At 37.8% G+C, this 16,809-nt stretch overlaps 1 protein-coding gene across 1 annotated transcript in view; it reads left to right on the top strand.

The window, feature by feature from the left end:
- TNN (tenascin N) overlaps positions 1-13,586 on the top strand; it is a 39,180-nt gene extending 25,594 nt beyond the window's left edge. Inside the window, exons 9-15 of the mRNA XM_034409752.3 lie at positions 654-784; positions 3,443-3,575; positions 5,321-5,472; positions 6,467-6,563; positions 8,519-8,686; positions 10,441-10,604; positions 13,328-13,586. Of these exons, the coding sequence (XP_034265643.2) occupies positions 654-784; positions 3,443-3,575; positions 5,321-5,472; positions 6,467-6,563; positions 8,519-8,686; positions 10,441-10,604; positions 13,328-13,474 (992 nt within the window). The 3' untranslated portion in view covers positions 13,475-13,586. The remainder of the gene's footprint in view (positions 1-653; positions 785-3,442; positions 3,576-5,320; positions 5,473-6,466; positions 6,564-8,518; positions 8,687-10,440; positions 10,605-13,327) is intronic.
- Positions 13,587-16,809: the final 3,223 nt, after the last annotated feature.

Below are 16,809 nucleotides of genomic sequence, written 5' to 3'. Positions count from 1 at the left end.
AATAATAGCTGGGTTCCAAGATATTACTGCTGGCTCTCAGAACCTCCTTCAATATCTCCTAGGCATGTCCATAAATTTTCTCCTCAGCTACATATTCTGGGGTTGATTCTTCCCTAACTACTCTGTTTCTTAGCACACATCCAAATGGCTGTATTAATATGCTAACTTCCAGTCTCTACGTTGGCAGAAAAAAATGTCAATATACTAGTAAATTGTGTTGATGACTCAGCCTTATCCTGCCTTGGCAATAAGGTCACTGAATGGTGCCGCCTGTATAGTTTCAACGTGGGACAAATTAAGACAGTGATTTGTGAGATGAGTTGCCAGGAAATTCTGGAACTGAAAAAATATTCTGGAAATGGACAGTAACAAAGTATTGCTTCATTGTTGTTCAGAAAACTACATGGACACAGATATGTACTCTCCAAAAGGCAATTTTTTACCATACCATAGTTTGCTTCTTCTGAGACAAACCAGGGCAGCAGTGACAACAAGTATTTTAAAACATAACTGCTCAGGGAAAAGAAGAAGATACATAGAACAAAGAAGAATTTGTTCCACTCAACAACACAGGCAACACAGAATATGCATATAATTTTTTGAATTCTCATAAGCTTTCTGAGTATTTTCATGCTGGTCACTGCTTTGTCTAGATATTGATCCACCAAAGAATATCCGTATATCAGATGTGACACAGTCCAGTGGAGTAGTCACTTGGATGCCCCCAGATGCTCAAATCAGTGGCTATCTTCTCACCTATCAACATCCTGTTGGCACCAGTAAGGTAAACCTGCTAAATGCACCATATGTGAAATTGGTCAACCCAGCTATTAGCACATGGCAGACTTGCTTAGATCATTTCAGACAACAATCACAACAACACATCTAGATTTGCCATAAATTGAGCCTGATTCTAATGTCTTGTTTTGCCTTCTTTTGTACATATGTTTTTATGTCATCTTGTTCTATAGTTCTAGGCAACTCACACTAAAACCAAAAGAATATGCAACTTAACCTGGTACAATTTGTTTAAGTAAACAAAACACATCCTATGGCCCAAAACTTGATAAAATAATATGATTATTTCAATAATTGTTCACAATTAGAATTATTATAATTACTTCAAAATAAAAACAAATACCGTAACTATTATAATTACTTCAAAATAAAAACAAATAACTATTACAATTACTTCAAAATAAAAACAAATTATAGGGCAGGAAAATAATATAGAAGATGAAAGTTGAATTCAGGCATTCTTACAATAGCAGTCAAGTAATGGCTTATAGAAACTAAGCTATAATTATCAGCAAATAATGGATCATGAAAAGGCCCAGCACATTGGAAAACACAACTGTTCTTCCCGTGCTGGGCACTAATGCAAGAAAAGAATAAACAGTAAGTTGGATTTTTATGTCAGCTGCAAAAATCTGCAAGGAGGATCTTACATGCAAGGTATATGACTACAGGGAGACTGTAAGTTTTAGTCCCATATTAGGCATTGGCCAGTCCCCCTCTCTCAGCTCTAGGAAGCAGGCAAGTCACTTCTGAAAACTTTGCCAGGAAAACTGCAGGGATTAATCCAGTTAATCTGCAGGAGTCAAAAACTGACCTGGAGGCACAGATGTCAGGTTCAAACTCAGAAACATAGTGAAATCCAATTAAGTTCAATCCTTCACTTATTTACACTTAATGGACAGAATCTTGCCAACTAAAGCTATAATCTTCTAACCTACTAGATATATCCTGAGAGATTCTAGGGTGTGGCTCTCCTGAATCTGTTCTCCTCTCCCCATCCAGTTTGCAACTGTGCAGTCTCTTAATCCAGGCATCTCTCTGGGAAAACTCTGCTAACCCCGCCACCATTGCTCCTGCAGGTGCACATTCCATCCCACAGACATGCATATGCTGCAGGGCCCTCTCTGCAGAAATTCACACTGTGTCTGTGGAGGATGCTGATATCCCTGATACAGAAAAAAGTGTAGGTGTGGTACAGAAAGGCTAAAAATGGTTCTTGCCATGCCTTCATGGTTGTCTGTCTGTCTGTCTGTCTGTCTGTCTATCTCCTGCCTTTATTAGTTTTACAAATAACTCAAGGTGGCAAACATATTTGTAGCGGAGGGAGGCCTGGAGCTCTGGACCTTCAGCTGAAGGAGGAAGTGGCGGAAAAGGAGAGAGGGTGTGTGTTTCTGTCAGGTTTTTGGTGGAAAGACTTTTGGTGAGAGAGTTGGCTGGAATCCTGAAAGGTGAGGCAGCCGGGGGGGGGGGCATTTATCTCAGACAAAGTTAGAAATTGAGGAATTAGAATTTTTAGTTAAAATAACCCTGAAGTTTCCATGAGAGAGAAAGAGGCGGGGAAAGAAGAAAAGGGGGCTCTGTCCTGTTTTGGTGGAAGGACTTTTGGTGAGAGAGTTGGCTGGAAAGGGGAGAGAAGACGGCAGAGGTGAATGGGCCCAGATAAGTGGGTAAGTGACCAGAGGGAGCTCCAGACATGACAGAGGCGAATGGACAGAGGAGAGTGGGCAAGCCTGTGATGGGGGGGGAGGGGTCAGACGTACCAGCAGATGGCAGAGGCAAGCTGACCCAGACAAGTGAGCAGGCCAGTGCTCAGAAGGGCTCCAGACACCCCAGTGGACAGTGGAGGTGACCTGAGCTGGATGAGTGGAGGTGCCTGTGAAGGAGATCAGAGCAGACTCATGTCCAGAACAATGGACATTGAGACACCTGGTGAGTGACTGTAGCAGGAAGAGCCTGGGTACCTGTAGAAAGGGGGTAGAAGAATCTGGACTCTAGCAGCCCTTTTGGTGTGGTATTACATATCCAACACTCTTCTCTCTCCTATTTTTCCCACAATAACAACTTTGTGAAGTGAGTTGAGCTGAGAGACAGTAACTGGCTCAAGATTGCCTGGCTGTTTTTTATGACTAAGGCAGGACTAGAACTCACAATCTCCGGCTTTCTGGGCTGGTGCCTTAAATACTAGATCACAAAGTATGAGGAGAAGTTTTTGCCTTATATTCAGTGTTAAATGTTATTGTGTTATTACACAATGTTTTATTACACTATCAAAAAGACACCTAAAAATGAGACAAGCAATGGTGATAAAAACTGTGCATTCAAAAATGCAGCAGGGAGCTAAAACCCTAAAGATTGATAGGCTTCACAAAATGGTTGAAGAGCATTTGTGATTCAGGAAATAAAAAAGTCCCCTGTGTAAATGAGAATATAAATGCATCCTGTTCTATTCACATACTGTCTGCATTTTAATGTTTCACATAGTTAAAGAATAGCATACATTTTTTGTCATCTGCTGTCCCCAGTGATCTTAGCCAGTCATGTAATTTCCTATTCATCACTGAGCTTTGGGGGAAAGCAGCTCATAGGAATGGAGGGTTAATGTATTAGTTAAATATAATTTCAGTCTCTTTCTTCTTTGTGACAGGAAGTGCAGCTTGGAGCAAATGATCAAAAGTTTGTTCTAGAAAACTTGAGTCGTGGTACTAAGTACACCATATACATTACAGCCTTTAAGGGAGACCAGAGGAGTCGAACTGTGACTGCCACTTTTTCTACAAGTAAGCCTTGTGAACTCTCGTATTGTAATATTTTGGTGCTATATATGTAACTTGTCCTTAAAAGGAGAAGGAACCTGGAATGAATTTGAACTGGGATGAGTTTTGTCTGGAGCAAGAACTTATGGTAAAAGATGGTTTGGAAATGGAACATTAGTACGAAAATATGCAACTGAAGACCACAATAACAAAAAAGAATAGTTATATTTATAACCATGTATTTGAGGATATCATAACAAATACAAAAAGACTTTTGGGCTTAGAATAAACTAAGCAATGTTTGCATTTTGATTTTGTAAGTTAGAACTCCTGTTTCTCATGTGGGAATATTATTGATCTAATAAACTAGTCTGAAAACAGTCCAAAATTGGTAAAAGACATAATCATCAAATTTGAAGAGCAGTAGCTATTAGAAATAGAATGAAGGTTAGTAGTTTCAAAAATGTCAGCATTGGGAGATTTCTATAGATTTGGTAGTAATTCCAAGTGCCATATTCCTATTGTTCAGTTTTAATTTTACGGAATGTAAGTGTGGCTGCTGTCCCTAAATTGGTAAATAATGATTCAAGGCAATTGTGACATATGCTTGTTTTAAATAGATCAAATAAAGAGCATATAGTAAATGGTCAATGGTCAGAAAAAAGTATTTTAATTTCTTCATATTTATACTTTGAAAATTCTTTTTGTAAAACACATGAGATGCAAAGACCATATTAAATGCCACTATTTGTGCCACTAAATATAGGAAAATATAGTGGGAGAAGAGTCCAGTTCAGTTCACCAATTCAGAATGGAATGGAAGGAGTGGAGTGGTGTGAAGTAGAGTGGAATGGAATGGAATAGAATATTAAACTGAATAAATGACAGTTTTGTTATTTGAAATTTAGCCCAGTGTCTTTCCCTGTTTGGAGAATCAAAAAGAAGCTTACAGTTAAAAGAAGATACATTTTAAAAAATAGCACACTTATAAGTAGGAAAGCACATACAACTCTCAATGACCAAGTAACATCTTTCAAGCAGTCATGTTGTATCATGTTTTTATCTTCGGCTGTTCACCGCCCTGAGTCCTATATTGGAGAAGGGCGGTATAGAAATTTAAACAAACAAATAAATAAATAAATAAATGTTGTTCAGAAGATATATTAGACAACAAAGAGCAGAGAGGCCAATTCAGGTGGCCATGTGCAGAAAGCTGTTAGGGTCTCAGTAACGGATAAAGGAATTTCAAAAGGGACAACAGGATTCTGAAGTATACTTTACAGAATGTTATTAGGAAACTGCTTTTCCTTTCTTTTTTCTCAAAGGAAGCTAGATTTCTCTTTCTCGCTAATCTACAAAATAGTGAAAAAAATGGAGAAGATGGAGAAATACAAGATTATTGACAGGTGACAAATGCAATGACATGATCCTAAAATGCAGTTGTATGCAAAAATGTTCCTAAATTGCTGGGATTTGGGTGACATATGAATTAAAGAAAGAAAGAAAGAAGCAATGAAATGTTGCCTGGGAAATAGAAGTCTTATCAGTGTTTAATAGTTTAGACTTGCATTTGCACAGATTCATGCCTTGCTTTCTTAGTGTTTCTTTTTTTTTTCTCTGCTGTTAATGAAATGTATCCAAATGTTTTAGTGGCTTAGATGGTTTGGCCTCAGCTTTTTTTGCCACTAGGTTATTCAAAGACTTTTCTGCATTTTTATCTTCATCCTTAAATTTAATAATGTCAGCTCTTATTTGTTTTGCTCCTGAAGTCAGTTTGCATTATCCCTACCCTGCGGATTGCAGCCAAACCCAGCAAAATGGTAATTCTATCAGCGGCCTATATACCATCTACCTGAATGGTGACAGCAACAGACCCCTTGAAGTATATTGTGATATGACAACTGATGGAGGGGGTTGGATAGTGAGTGTTGTTTTCATTACTTTCAAAACATTATTAATTTTAGCTATTCCCGGTATAGGTAGTCTTTGTTTAGCAACCACAATTGGGATCAGCAACTTGGCTGCTAAGCAAAGCAATTACTAAGTGAAACTGCAACTGTGCTTATGATCTTACTTCAGCTTTGCTTTGCCGTACAGACCTGCAAAGGTCATAAACACAAGGATTGGGTGCAAAGTTATTTCTTCATCACTGTCATAACTGTGAATGGTTGCTGTCTGAGGCAGTCACTAAACGAGGCCTACCTGTACTGAGTTTGCCATTTTTCCTCCATGCTTATCACAGTGCTGATATTGCAACCATCTTGAAACCTCTGAAGTCTTTGATTCTAAGTACAGACAATCCATTGTTAGTCATGAGTCTCCATTGCTGACCTTCTGTCTTACCTCATATTCTTCCTGTTTCATAGTTTAATATGGAGTCTGTGTGTGTATGTGTGTATGGGGTCTATTATACACACAAACATACTTTGAATTTTGAAACGGGTGCAGTTCTCTTTTTTCTCACTTTAAAAGCTTTTGGTACACAAAAGAGTATGTTAATTAGTTCTCTACACAGATAAATAATCTTAATGAGACCACACAAGAATACCTTGTTTGTTGTGGGTCAGTGTATGTGTGTGCTTTTATAGCCATGAAATATGGAAATGAAAAATTAGAGGGAAGATATGATCTAAAACTGTGTAACTTAAATGTTTGAAGAGTTGGATATCAAAGGAGAAATAAAAATGGATAGCTTACTTGATACCATGATTGCTCCATAAATGAAATAGTATTATCTGGAACTCTCAAATTCAGGGAGAATTTCGTGTGTAACATTCTATAGCTTATTCTAGTCTATTTATATCTACTGGATTATGAACTGACTTACCTTCAATTTTTCTTCTATATTTAATACTCTATATGTAGAATTAACATTCAGTAAACCAATTTTCATATGCTTCTGCCTGCTTTTACAGATGATTCAGCGGAGGTCCACAGGGCAGCTGGATTTCTCTAAGAGATGGAAGAATTATGTTGAAGGTTTTGGAAGTTCTTCTGGAGAATTTTGGCTGGGTACTATTGTTTTTTGAATATCATTCAAGATGGATGTATAGGCTTTTTAGAAGAACCACTATTAATGCAGAAATACTAATTAAAGGATTCTACTTTTCTGAGGATGGGTATTGAATCTCCACACTGCTCCTTCCATGGCCCAAGTTCTTAGAGTCTCAATACTACAGGAAGTCTTCACTTAACAACCAACTGCTTAACATCCATTCAAAGTTTTGATGGTCTCAAAAAAGGTTACGACCTATGACCTTTGAAATTGAAATTACGACAGTTGCATGCACCCTTGCAGTCACATGATGGCATTTCAGGCACATTTCAAACAGCTCAAATTTATAACTAGTTCCAGCATTCTGTGATCACGCGACCATAATTTGTGACTTGTTATGCCGTTTTTTGACAGTAAAAAACAAATAACACCCATTAGATATGCTGGAATTGCTTAAAAACTATGCGGTTTACTTAACAGCCATGTATTCACTAAACAACTCTTGTAAAACCAGTTGAAAAATCAAATCAAGTTATGTGGTGACCAACTTAACAACTACAAAGACTTATGACCAAAATTCCGAGCTTGATTCTGATTGTAAGTCAATCATAATGAAAAAGTTGGGAAGATTACCTATAGTGTGCCAAAGTAGGCTCAGATTCTAAGAGTTTTACTTAAAAAAAACCCATTGCATTTAGTACTATCTGGCTATACAATATATAAGGACCCAGTACCATAGGTCATGCTTTACAATGCTATAGGGCAGGGGTGTCAAACGCATGTCATGGTGGCGTAACGTGACGTATCGGGACCTATTCCCCCCCTTTGCTAAACTGGGCGTAGGCATGGCCAGCACGTGACGCATCCGGCCCTCAGGCTGGGAGTTTGACAGCCCTGCTACAGAGAGCTATAGAGAGTCATAACTTTGCTTGAAAATCATTAGCTAAATGGGAATAGAGTTGTGGTGGTGGTGGACTGTGTTGGAATGTGCACCTGCAGGAGCAGTGGGGAAGAGTTTTGACTCATTCAATGCAGAGAGAAAAGGTTCAGGGTAGCCACATCCTAGAATCTCTCAGGATATATCTAGTAGGTTAGGTGATTATAGTTTTAGTTTGGCAAGACTCTATCCATTGGGAGTAAGCAAATAAAGGACTGAACCTGATAGGATTATGCTGCATCACCTCTGGGCTTGGGCCTGACGTTGCTTTAATGTTCAGTTTATAGTTTTTAAAGTTTCCTACTACTAAATGGCATTTGTAGTTCATAATCATAAACTTTGCTAGAGAGCATATAAATGGATATATAAATGATAAATCAGTTTTATTATCTACTTGGAAGAGTTAATATCTCCCCCCCTTACATGCACACACATTCTTAGAATGGGAAACTGAAGTATTTCTATTAATGAACTGATATGAAGTGATATGCAGTGAAATTATTGTATAATATTTGCTTATTCTATAGAAATAACTCCATTTCTTATGGGAGAAATCTTACTTGATTTAAAAATACCTTGAATATAATAGTTTTGTCAGGTCTGCTATTGCATCACTTCAGCCCTGTTTTGCTTTGATGGCATCCTGCCATAAAAGGGGGAGGGAGGAGCAAGGGTATAAAGGGAGAGGGATGACAGGATGAGAGCTTGAGAGCTTGAGAGATTCAAAGACATAAGCTTGGGAATGGAATGTGGAATGCCCGGCCAAAGAGGTGTCAAAATGTGGAGCTGTTAGCAAAACACCTAATTTGAATCTTATTGGACACTTACAAGATGATCAAGGTGGGGAGGGCTTGGGAGAAAGGAAAATTAGCAGGACTAAGTGGAAAATCCTATGCTATAACCACTTGGCATCAGTATACCTTTCACTACAAATGGAATCGAGGGTCTTTCTTTCCTGAACACCCAAGCTGGGACAGGTCTGTCAAGTTTGTTTGGCAGCCTATCTTAAATCTGACTCTGGAATGTTTCTTGCAGGTCTAGAAAAACTGCATAATCTCACCAGGTCTGCCCACCTTCCCTATGAGTTGAGGGTGGATTTACGGACTCACAACGAGTCAGCCTATGCCACCTATGATTTCTTCCAGGTGGGCTCCAGCAGAGATCGATACAAGCTGTCTTTGGGAAACTACAGAGGCACTGCTGGTAAATATTTCTTTTATTTTTTAAATAAAACTTTATTAAATTTCAAATAAAAAATAAAATACAAAAAACCCAAATGGGGGTGAGATATTAAAGGGACAAGTGGGAACGGATAGTGAAAAAGCAAAATCTCACATCCATCTGGGCAGCAACCAATTTTTCAGGGCTTCCTGAACTTATTATATTCAAGGACACTTTGGAAATGTGTATCAGGGATGCTTTAGCAAGTAGCTTCTGTAAGAGAATTATGCATGCACAAATGAGAAAGACCAGCCACAAAATTAAAATTAAAAAAATATACAACAAACATTCACCACTCAGCAGCATGTCCTTTCATGCTGCTTACATAGTATGATGGTATGTCCTGTTCCATTTAATATAATTAAAAAAAATTATAGTCAGTCACAGAACTGACTTATCTGGGAAATATCTATACTTCCTTTTGTCTGCCTGAAAAACAGTTTCAGAGTTTGAACAACAATAAGCAAATTAAAGTATTTGAAACCATAACATTTTCACTGAGAAATAAAATAATTACTCACAAACATGCATACACCTTTTTTGGCTTCCTCCCCACTCTTGTCCATTCCTTTCTGTGGTTCAAAGGAGACAGTGTAAAAAAATAAAATAAAAACACCCTTTGAAATTTTATCCAGCTGTCCAATTTCTGAGGAATCAGGAAAGGAAAAAGGAATCAGATGAGGAAAAGCCAATTTCTGAAGCTGAGAAATTCAGCTGAAGGCACATTGGTTTTTTATTGCCTCAATAAGGGCTGCAGTTATTTTATTTTCCGAAATTTTAAAACTGGGAAAAACTTTCATGTTGTCAGCTTGATGATATCTGGTGGAGTAAAGAAACTTGGTGCTGAGACACATTTTGAGGCTAAGCCATTCCCTGTCAGCACCATTCAACTTAAGATGTGTATGCGTATTTATAGATATTCTGCATAAAGATACCAACTTGGTACATTGCTTTATACTATTTAGCCTAAGGCACATTCATGTATTTATAGTTATTCTGCATAAAGATGCCGGTACTTTGCTTTGCAGCATGCCAGCTTCTTGGTGAATTATTCTTAATAAGATAAATTTGGAAAAAAAGCTTTTTTTAAATAAAAGTTTATTTTTTTTCAAAACAAACACACACAAATAAACAAACATTTTTTTCTGAATAGAGTATTGGCCAGGTCAAAATTTATACAGCTTTTAGTTTTCTCCAACACAATTTATATATTTCATTTTTTGCCATAATATTCTTTCTCTAATTTTTTATTTTATTTTCCTTCTGTTTCTTCTGATATATAATCAATATTACCATTCGCCCTAATCTCTAATCTTGGTCAATTTTTCTTTCCCCCCCCCATTACTTTTTTCAAGTTGAAACCCTTTAATTTAAAGTCAATCATTTTTCTAAAACCTAACCCTAACTCTAAATCATCTTATTCAAATATTTTCCCATTGCTCCCAAATTGGGAAAAAAATCTTGATTGGAGCCTGGGGGCAGCAGGTGAGGTGATTGCTGAACATTTGTGCTTATGGATAATGCGCTGAGAAACCCAGGATTAACTCATATTAAATTATGCTTGCTAAAAAGCAAGATTTTATATCTGTTCTTTGATTAATTGCTTGCATGTTTCTGTGCCTGTGTGTGGAGGCATTGAAAGGTATTTAATTGCATTTCTGCCCACTCATGTCAGTGATCAAAGGATTTCTAAAGTCAGAAATATTATGATTCTAATGCTCCCTTTCTCTCCTAAGGGGATGCCATGACTTACCATAATGGTAGGAAATTTACAACCATAGACAGGGACAACGATATAGCTATTACCAACTGCGCTATAACTCACCATGGTGGCTGGTGGTATAAGAACTGCCACCTGGCTAATCTCAATGGGAAGTATGGTGAACACAAGCACAGTGAGGTGAGTCTGGTACATATCTTTCTAGATTACATGTGACCCATTTCAAGAATACACAAATTACTGTTAATACTTCTCCTTGTGATAGCCACTGTTTAGACCCGTGATGGCGAACCTATGGCACGTGTGCCACAGGTGGCACACAGAGCCATATCAGTGGGCATGCGAGCGTTCTAGCACAGCTCCGGCGTGCATGCAAACACCGGCCAGCTGTTTTTTGGGCCTTCCAGGCCCATCAGAAAGTCGGGAAACAGGCTGTTTCCGGCCTCTGGAGGGCCTCCAGGGAGGCGGGGAAGCCCATTTTTCACCCTCCCCAGGCTCCAAGAAAGCCTCTGGAGCCTGGGGAGAGTGAAAAACAGGCCTACCAGGCCCACCGTGCCATCATGTGCCAAAAGCAGGGGGAGCGTGTGGGGTCACATGCGCATATGTGGGGGGGTGGGGCGCATTAAATTATGGGTGTGGGTCCGCACGCACGTGACTCCCCCTGTGTTCCCCCTGCCTTTGGCACAGGATGGCAAAAAGGTTAGCCATCAGTGGTTTAGACCATCTTAATCATTATTATGAAAGGAGAAGAGTACTTTTCTACTATTATTTGATTTTGAAATAATACAAAGAATCCTTATTTTTAAGGCTGCAGCCTTTATGCATTTTTTTTAAAAAAAGAATCAATGACTCTATTTAATAAACTTCATTGTTCATATTGATCCCAGTTAATCTGGTAGCAGATTCTAAAAATATTGTAAAGAGTTTTTTTCATTAAAATAAGTGTGTAAATATCTAGCAACATCTTAAAGGTCATTCCTCCATTTTTTTTTTACATAGGAGGGAATGCCTCTTTTAAGATATGGCTAATAAATTAAGATTTAAAAATAAGACATTTTTTCAGATCTATTTTTATTTGCATGGGTGATATGAATACAAATTTAATTTTAAAAAAATCAGCCGTAATAATTATACACATTCAATAACTATTTAATAGAAGAAAAACATCTTTCCTGTAGACGGTGGAAGAAGATTGATCTAGTGCATGGGTGTCAAACTCACATTGTCATGTAACATATCGGAACTTTCCCCCTCTTCACTAAACTGGGTGTGGGCATGACCAGTGCGTGACACATTCGGATCTAGTGCTTCTTGATTAGCATATATAATAACACATTTATTGGAGAAAGAGATAATGAGCTTCTATTATGGAAGCTCATAAACTCTGAACGTGTCTTAAAAGTCATCTAGTCCATTGTTTCTCAGCCTTGGCAATTTAAGATATGTCGACCTCAATTCCCAGAATTTCCCACCTAGCATGCTGGTTAGAGAATTCTGGGAGTTGAATTCTGCACATCTTAAAGTTGTTAAGGTTGAGAGACCATGATCCTGTTAAACTCTTTTTAGTGTGAAATCTACTACTGTAATATTTCCAATGACTGTCCAGCCTCTGCTTAAATATTGCAGTGAAACGCTTCATCCCATTTTTAGGGTACTTGTTGCAATCTTGAGCTGCTTTTACTGTTAGAAATTTTATTATAACGTTATCAAATCCACCTCTTTTTGATTGTTTTCCATTGTTGTAAACCTTGTTCTTCTGAAGCAAGAGATTGGGTCTGTTAGCAATTATATTTTTTTGCTAAAATATAAGACTCTGTAAACTATTTCAGTTCTTTCATCCATTCCTCGTAGGTTTAATTCCATTCCTTTATTTCCAGCTTTTTCACCATCCTGGTTGCTTTTCCAAGAAATATTCTAGTTTATGAAAGTTCTTTTTAAAATGTGTTCAGAAGTAGATACAGCATCTCAAACATGTCCTGATTAAAATCAAACAAAAATAAATATTCTGAGTGACCTGAACACTCTGCTTCTGTTAATCTCAACTGAAGTACATTAATACTTTTAGCTATTATGTCACACTGTTTAACTACATTCAAGCCAGACTTTTCCAGTCTAGTGATCTTCATTTGCTTTAGATGCTTCAGTTTTTTGAGATACTTCTGAATATACAATCATTTGCTTGTTAAATTTTCAAACTTGGCCTTTCCCATCATAATCTAACATCTTAGCCACTAAACCACATCACCTTTCTTTGCTGTATTTCAATCATGAATTTTATTCCTCAAAGTCAAAAAGATGTCTGTAATATCATACAAGATATATTGTAGTTGACAGTCAAGCCTTTTCAGTTTGATCCCTGCATGCCACTTGTTAGAAGATACTGAAGGTTAAGATGCTCAGACTGTGAAGGTCCTATTATTATGTACCCAAAAATGAAATAACAGCTGCCAGTTCTTTAGCTGGTGGTGGCTTTCATATGCATTGAGTGTTATTATTATGGCTCATTGCACAGTAAACCAGATGTTTGGACTGGATTTGCCATTTTTATCCACCTATCTCAAATATGCACTTTCCTGGGACTGTATGACTGTAAGCAAAGATGCTGCTTCATTAAGAGATACTCAGAGATGTGGTGGAAGGCCTGCACATCCCTAATCACAAAGTAATTTATGTAAAGTGCCATGTAATTATAGTTATTACTGGATCAAATGAGACAATTTATCAGTCTGTCTTAAAAGATTTTTGCACAGAAAATACATATGCAAAACCCACAAAACCTTAATAATAGTTGAATATTGATGTATGTATATATTTGTATTATCACTATAAAATTTTGCACATTTGTTTATAGATTGAAAAACTTGATCTAACAAGCTCACTAATATTCTATTTTTTCTTTCTAGGGAATTAACTGGGAGCCATGGAAAGGCCATTTATATTCTATCCCTTATGCTGAAATGAAGATCCGTCCACGTTCACATAGCTTTGAGGCAGTCTTGAGTAGAAAACGGAGATCTCTGGCTGTGAAGAGGAAGGAGACTAATGTTTAAAAGTCTTCTGGAAGTGCTGTATTTGCCAACCACACACAGCAATGCACGATCATGTAATAGTGTGTCAGGCCTTTTGTGCTCATTTTAATATAAATATAATCATATCAGTTAATCCAAGTCTTTCTTAGAAATATTTTCTGGTTTGATTTGTTGGGAACACCACAAAATATGCATTACATCTGCATTACTCACATTACGTGTCTGCATTACTTATAGAAAAAAGCCCCTGATTCTCATACGTTCTCAAGTGGTGGAGGTGCTGGTGCTGGTTACGCTCCCTGTGACCATTAAAGCTGCCTGTGACCATAATGGCTGCTTGACACTGCTAAGGTTGAGAGCCCTGTTCCAGTCTTCATTATCCCTCTCTACTTGACAGCAAGGTGACTTATGCTACTCAGTTGCCTTCACAAGTTTTGAGAACCCAAGGCCAAGTAGGCAAGGGCATTAAGTCAGCTTGTCCGCCTCACTGGGTGATTCAGTTTTGCAAAACTGAAGGCTGATTTAAGAAATAATGTTCTATCAGTTGTGTTTTCAATAAGGGATTTATTGTGATTTAACCTGAATATTAACATTTTCAGAGTCTCAGGTCCTATTTGAACTTGTCTTCCAGGAAAAGAAAGTTTCTGTATGAGACAAAAAACAAACATAAAAAACCCACCCTCTTTGCTTTTCATCTGTTCATCAGCAAGTTGAAATGAGGAACTCCAGTATTCCTTTCAGGAAAAAAAAATCCATCTGAGTTGTTTCTATTTCTAACTGGAATAAAACCATGCAAGTATTGTTTGGAAGATCAATTTTTGCCCTTTCATTGGCAAATCTGCCTTTCTACTATTAGAAAACGTAGGTTTAATTCTGAAACTTATTTCAAGTAGAACATAGGTCATGAAATATTATTTCCCCTATACAAAAAAATGCCCTCCTGAAATATTTTATCTATATAATTTTTTCTCAGATGTCTTTTTATTATCACTACCAAAATATTATTGATCCAGAATTACCTCAAGGTAAAATGGGTGGCCAATACATTTTAAAATTAATTAATTAATTGCTTGCTCTTAAATTGGGTGCTTTTCTGGTACTTTGTATTTCATATGCTATTAGCTCTAAGAGATACAATATTGACCTTAGATTTAGTTATACTTTATAGGTAAAACTACATTGCCTGTTATAAAACACAGTGCTCTTCCAATATTGTTGGCTGTTTTTGCTACATTAGAGCCCACTGGATAGCATATGTGTGACAATATGGGGGGTGAAAAGTGGCAGGAAAAGCTTGAGTTTTTCAATCCAGCAAGAACTAACCAGCAAGAACTATCACAGATATGAAGGAAGAATAACACTCTACCATTTAATGCTGACTCTTTGTGCAAAGACTTTGTGCAGCAACCATTTGTGGGCAGGGCCAGAATGATGCCAGACAAACTGTTGTATTTTGCTAACTTACTAGGGTCTGCACAGCGTTGGAAAAGTTTCTGGATACTGCAGAAAGTTTCTGAAGCGCTGAGAGTAGACTTGGTTAAGGCAGCAGAAGAAAGCAGTTTTTCCCCAGGCAGTGATATATAGCAGTGATCCAAATGCATCTGCCATTTTGTGGATAAAATGGTGGCTGCTTCTGGAACCATGGCATGAAGCTGCACAAAGAATTCATTCATTTTAGTGCTCTGGAATCTGGATGGCCTCAGTGCTTTTCAAAAGGTGAGGAGGAGGGTGTTTGGCCTGGTGGGGTAGGAATCAGGCTTAAAGCCTGGGGCGGGGGAGACCCAATGGGAGTGGGAGCCAAGGGGCAGGGGGTGGAGCACAGAGTATCTTGGAGAATGGAGGTGACTTTCGGAGGCTAGGACAGGTGGGCCTAGGCCTGTACTACGCCTCCAAGGGCCTATCCGACTCCTGAGGCACCCCATTTTTCACCTAAAGACCCTGGAGTTCAATTAGACTCACTGGGGAGAGCAGGGATGGTGGCATCATTAGGTGAGATTCTTTACCCAATGACCATTACAACATGCGCCCATAGTGGGCAGGCTCCACTATGGTCATATCTCAAGGGCTACCTTACTACAATCCTATTGTAATTTATCTAGATTTATCATTAAACTGATGAGATTTAAATTTTTTACAGTAGTAATAGATCTATTACTACTACTGTGGAAGTGTCAATTACTGGTATACCCAAGGCTTCCACTGTGACGTGCAACAATTGGATATACATCATTCAATCAGTTTAAATGACAATATCCTTGCATATCTTAAATTTCTTATATAAAAGACTAAAATTGATACAGTCATTAAAGAATAAATTCCAAAGGAGATGGTCATTGCTTACCTACACAACTTCTCCAGATTGATGCTTGAACAGAGATCTATGCTAGAAAAGGGGCATATCAGGCACAAGAAGTGTTACATTAAATTAGTGGCACAGATTATAGTGGCAATACTGTGTTGGCATTATCATAAATATTTAATGAGAAATAATGTTGTAGATGAGTAGATTAGTTTCAGAGAAAAAGAGGAGGTAACATAATAAGTGAACGTGGGGGACAATTTACATGTGGCACTTAAAGCAGATAGGGTTACCAGACCTGGGCTTATACTGCTTGTGTAAAATCCATTGACAGCCAAGTCTTTTGTATCTCTTTGCTGACATTTAATTTTGGACTAGATTTCTGCAGCCCAAATGGGGAAAACCTACTGAATCAAACAAGGGAAATTTCTAATTTTTTAGAATAGAACCTATAATTGTCATTCAGAGTTCTTTCCACTCTTAATATTATAAAAATTAGCACAATATTTTTACTTTATACTTTTGAAGTTACATTTTATGCAAAAAGATATTACTTATAAGTACAATATCAAAATCAATTATTTGGCCAGTTGACTTAGCATACTGTTCTTCAGGGCAATATGGTAATTCATAGCATATTAATATATACTCCATTAATGCATTGCAAGGCCATTCTCACAACATGTTTAACCCAGGCAATTGCAAATCCAATTCCTTTAGCAATGGTTTTCACAGTACACACTCCTGCCAAGAATTCTACTTGGGGAATACAGATACTCTTTATCTATATATAGATTATACAGTCAGGTCCAGAAATATTGGGACATTGACACAATTCTAACATCTTTGGCTCTATACACCACCACAATGGAGTTGGAATGAAACAAACACAATGTGCGTTAACTACAGACTGTCAGCTTTAATTTGAGGGTATGTACATCCAACTCAGGTGAACGGTGTAGGACTTACAGCAGTTTGTATATGTGCCTCCCACTTGTTAAGGGACCAAAAGTAATGGGACAATTGGCTTCTCAGCTGTTCCATGGCCAGGTGTGTG

The sequence above is a fragment of the Pantherophis guttatus genome, chromosome 3, assembly GCF_059756535.1.
Source record: "Pantherophis guttatus breed Tessera chromosome 3, ASM5975653v1, whole genome shotgun sequence".
NCBI classification, from domain to species: Eukaryota; Metazoa; Chordata; class Lepidosauria; order Squamata; family Colubridae; genus Pantherophis; species Pantherophis guttatus.
This window is presented reverse-complemented; position numbering and strand designations above follow the sequence as displayed.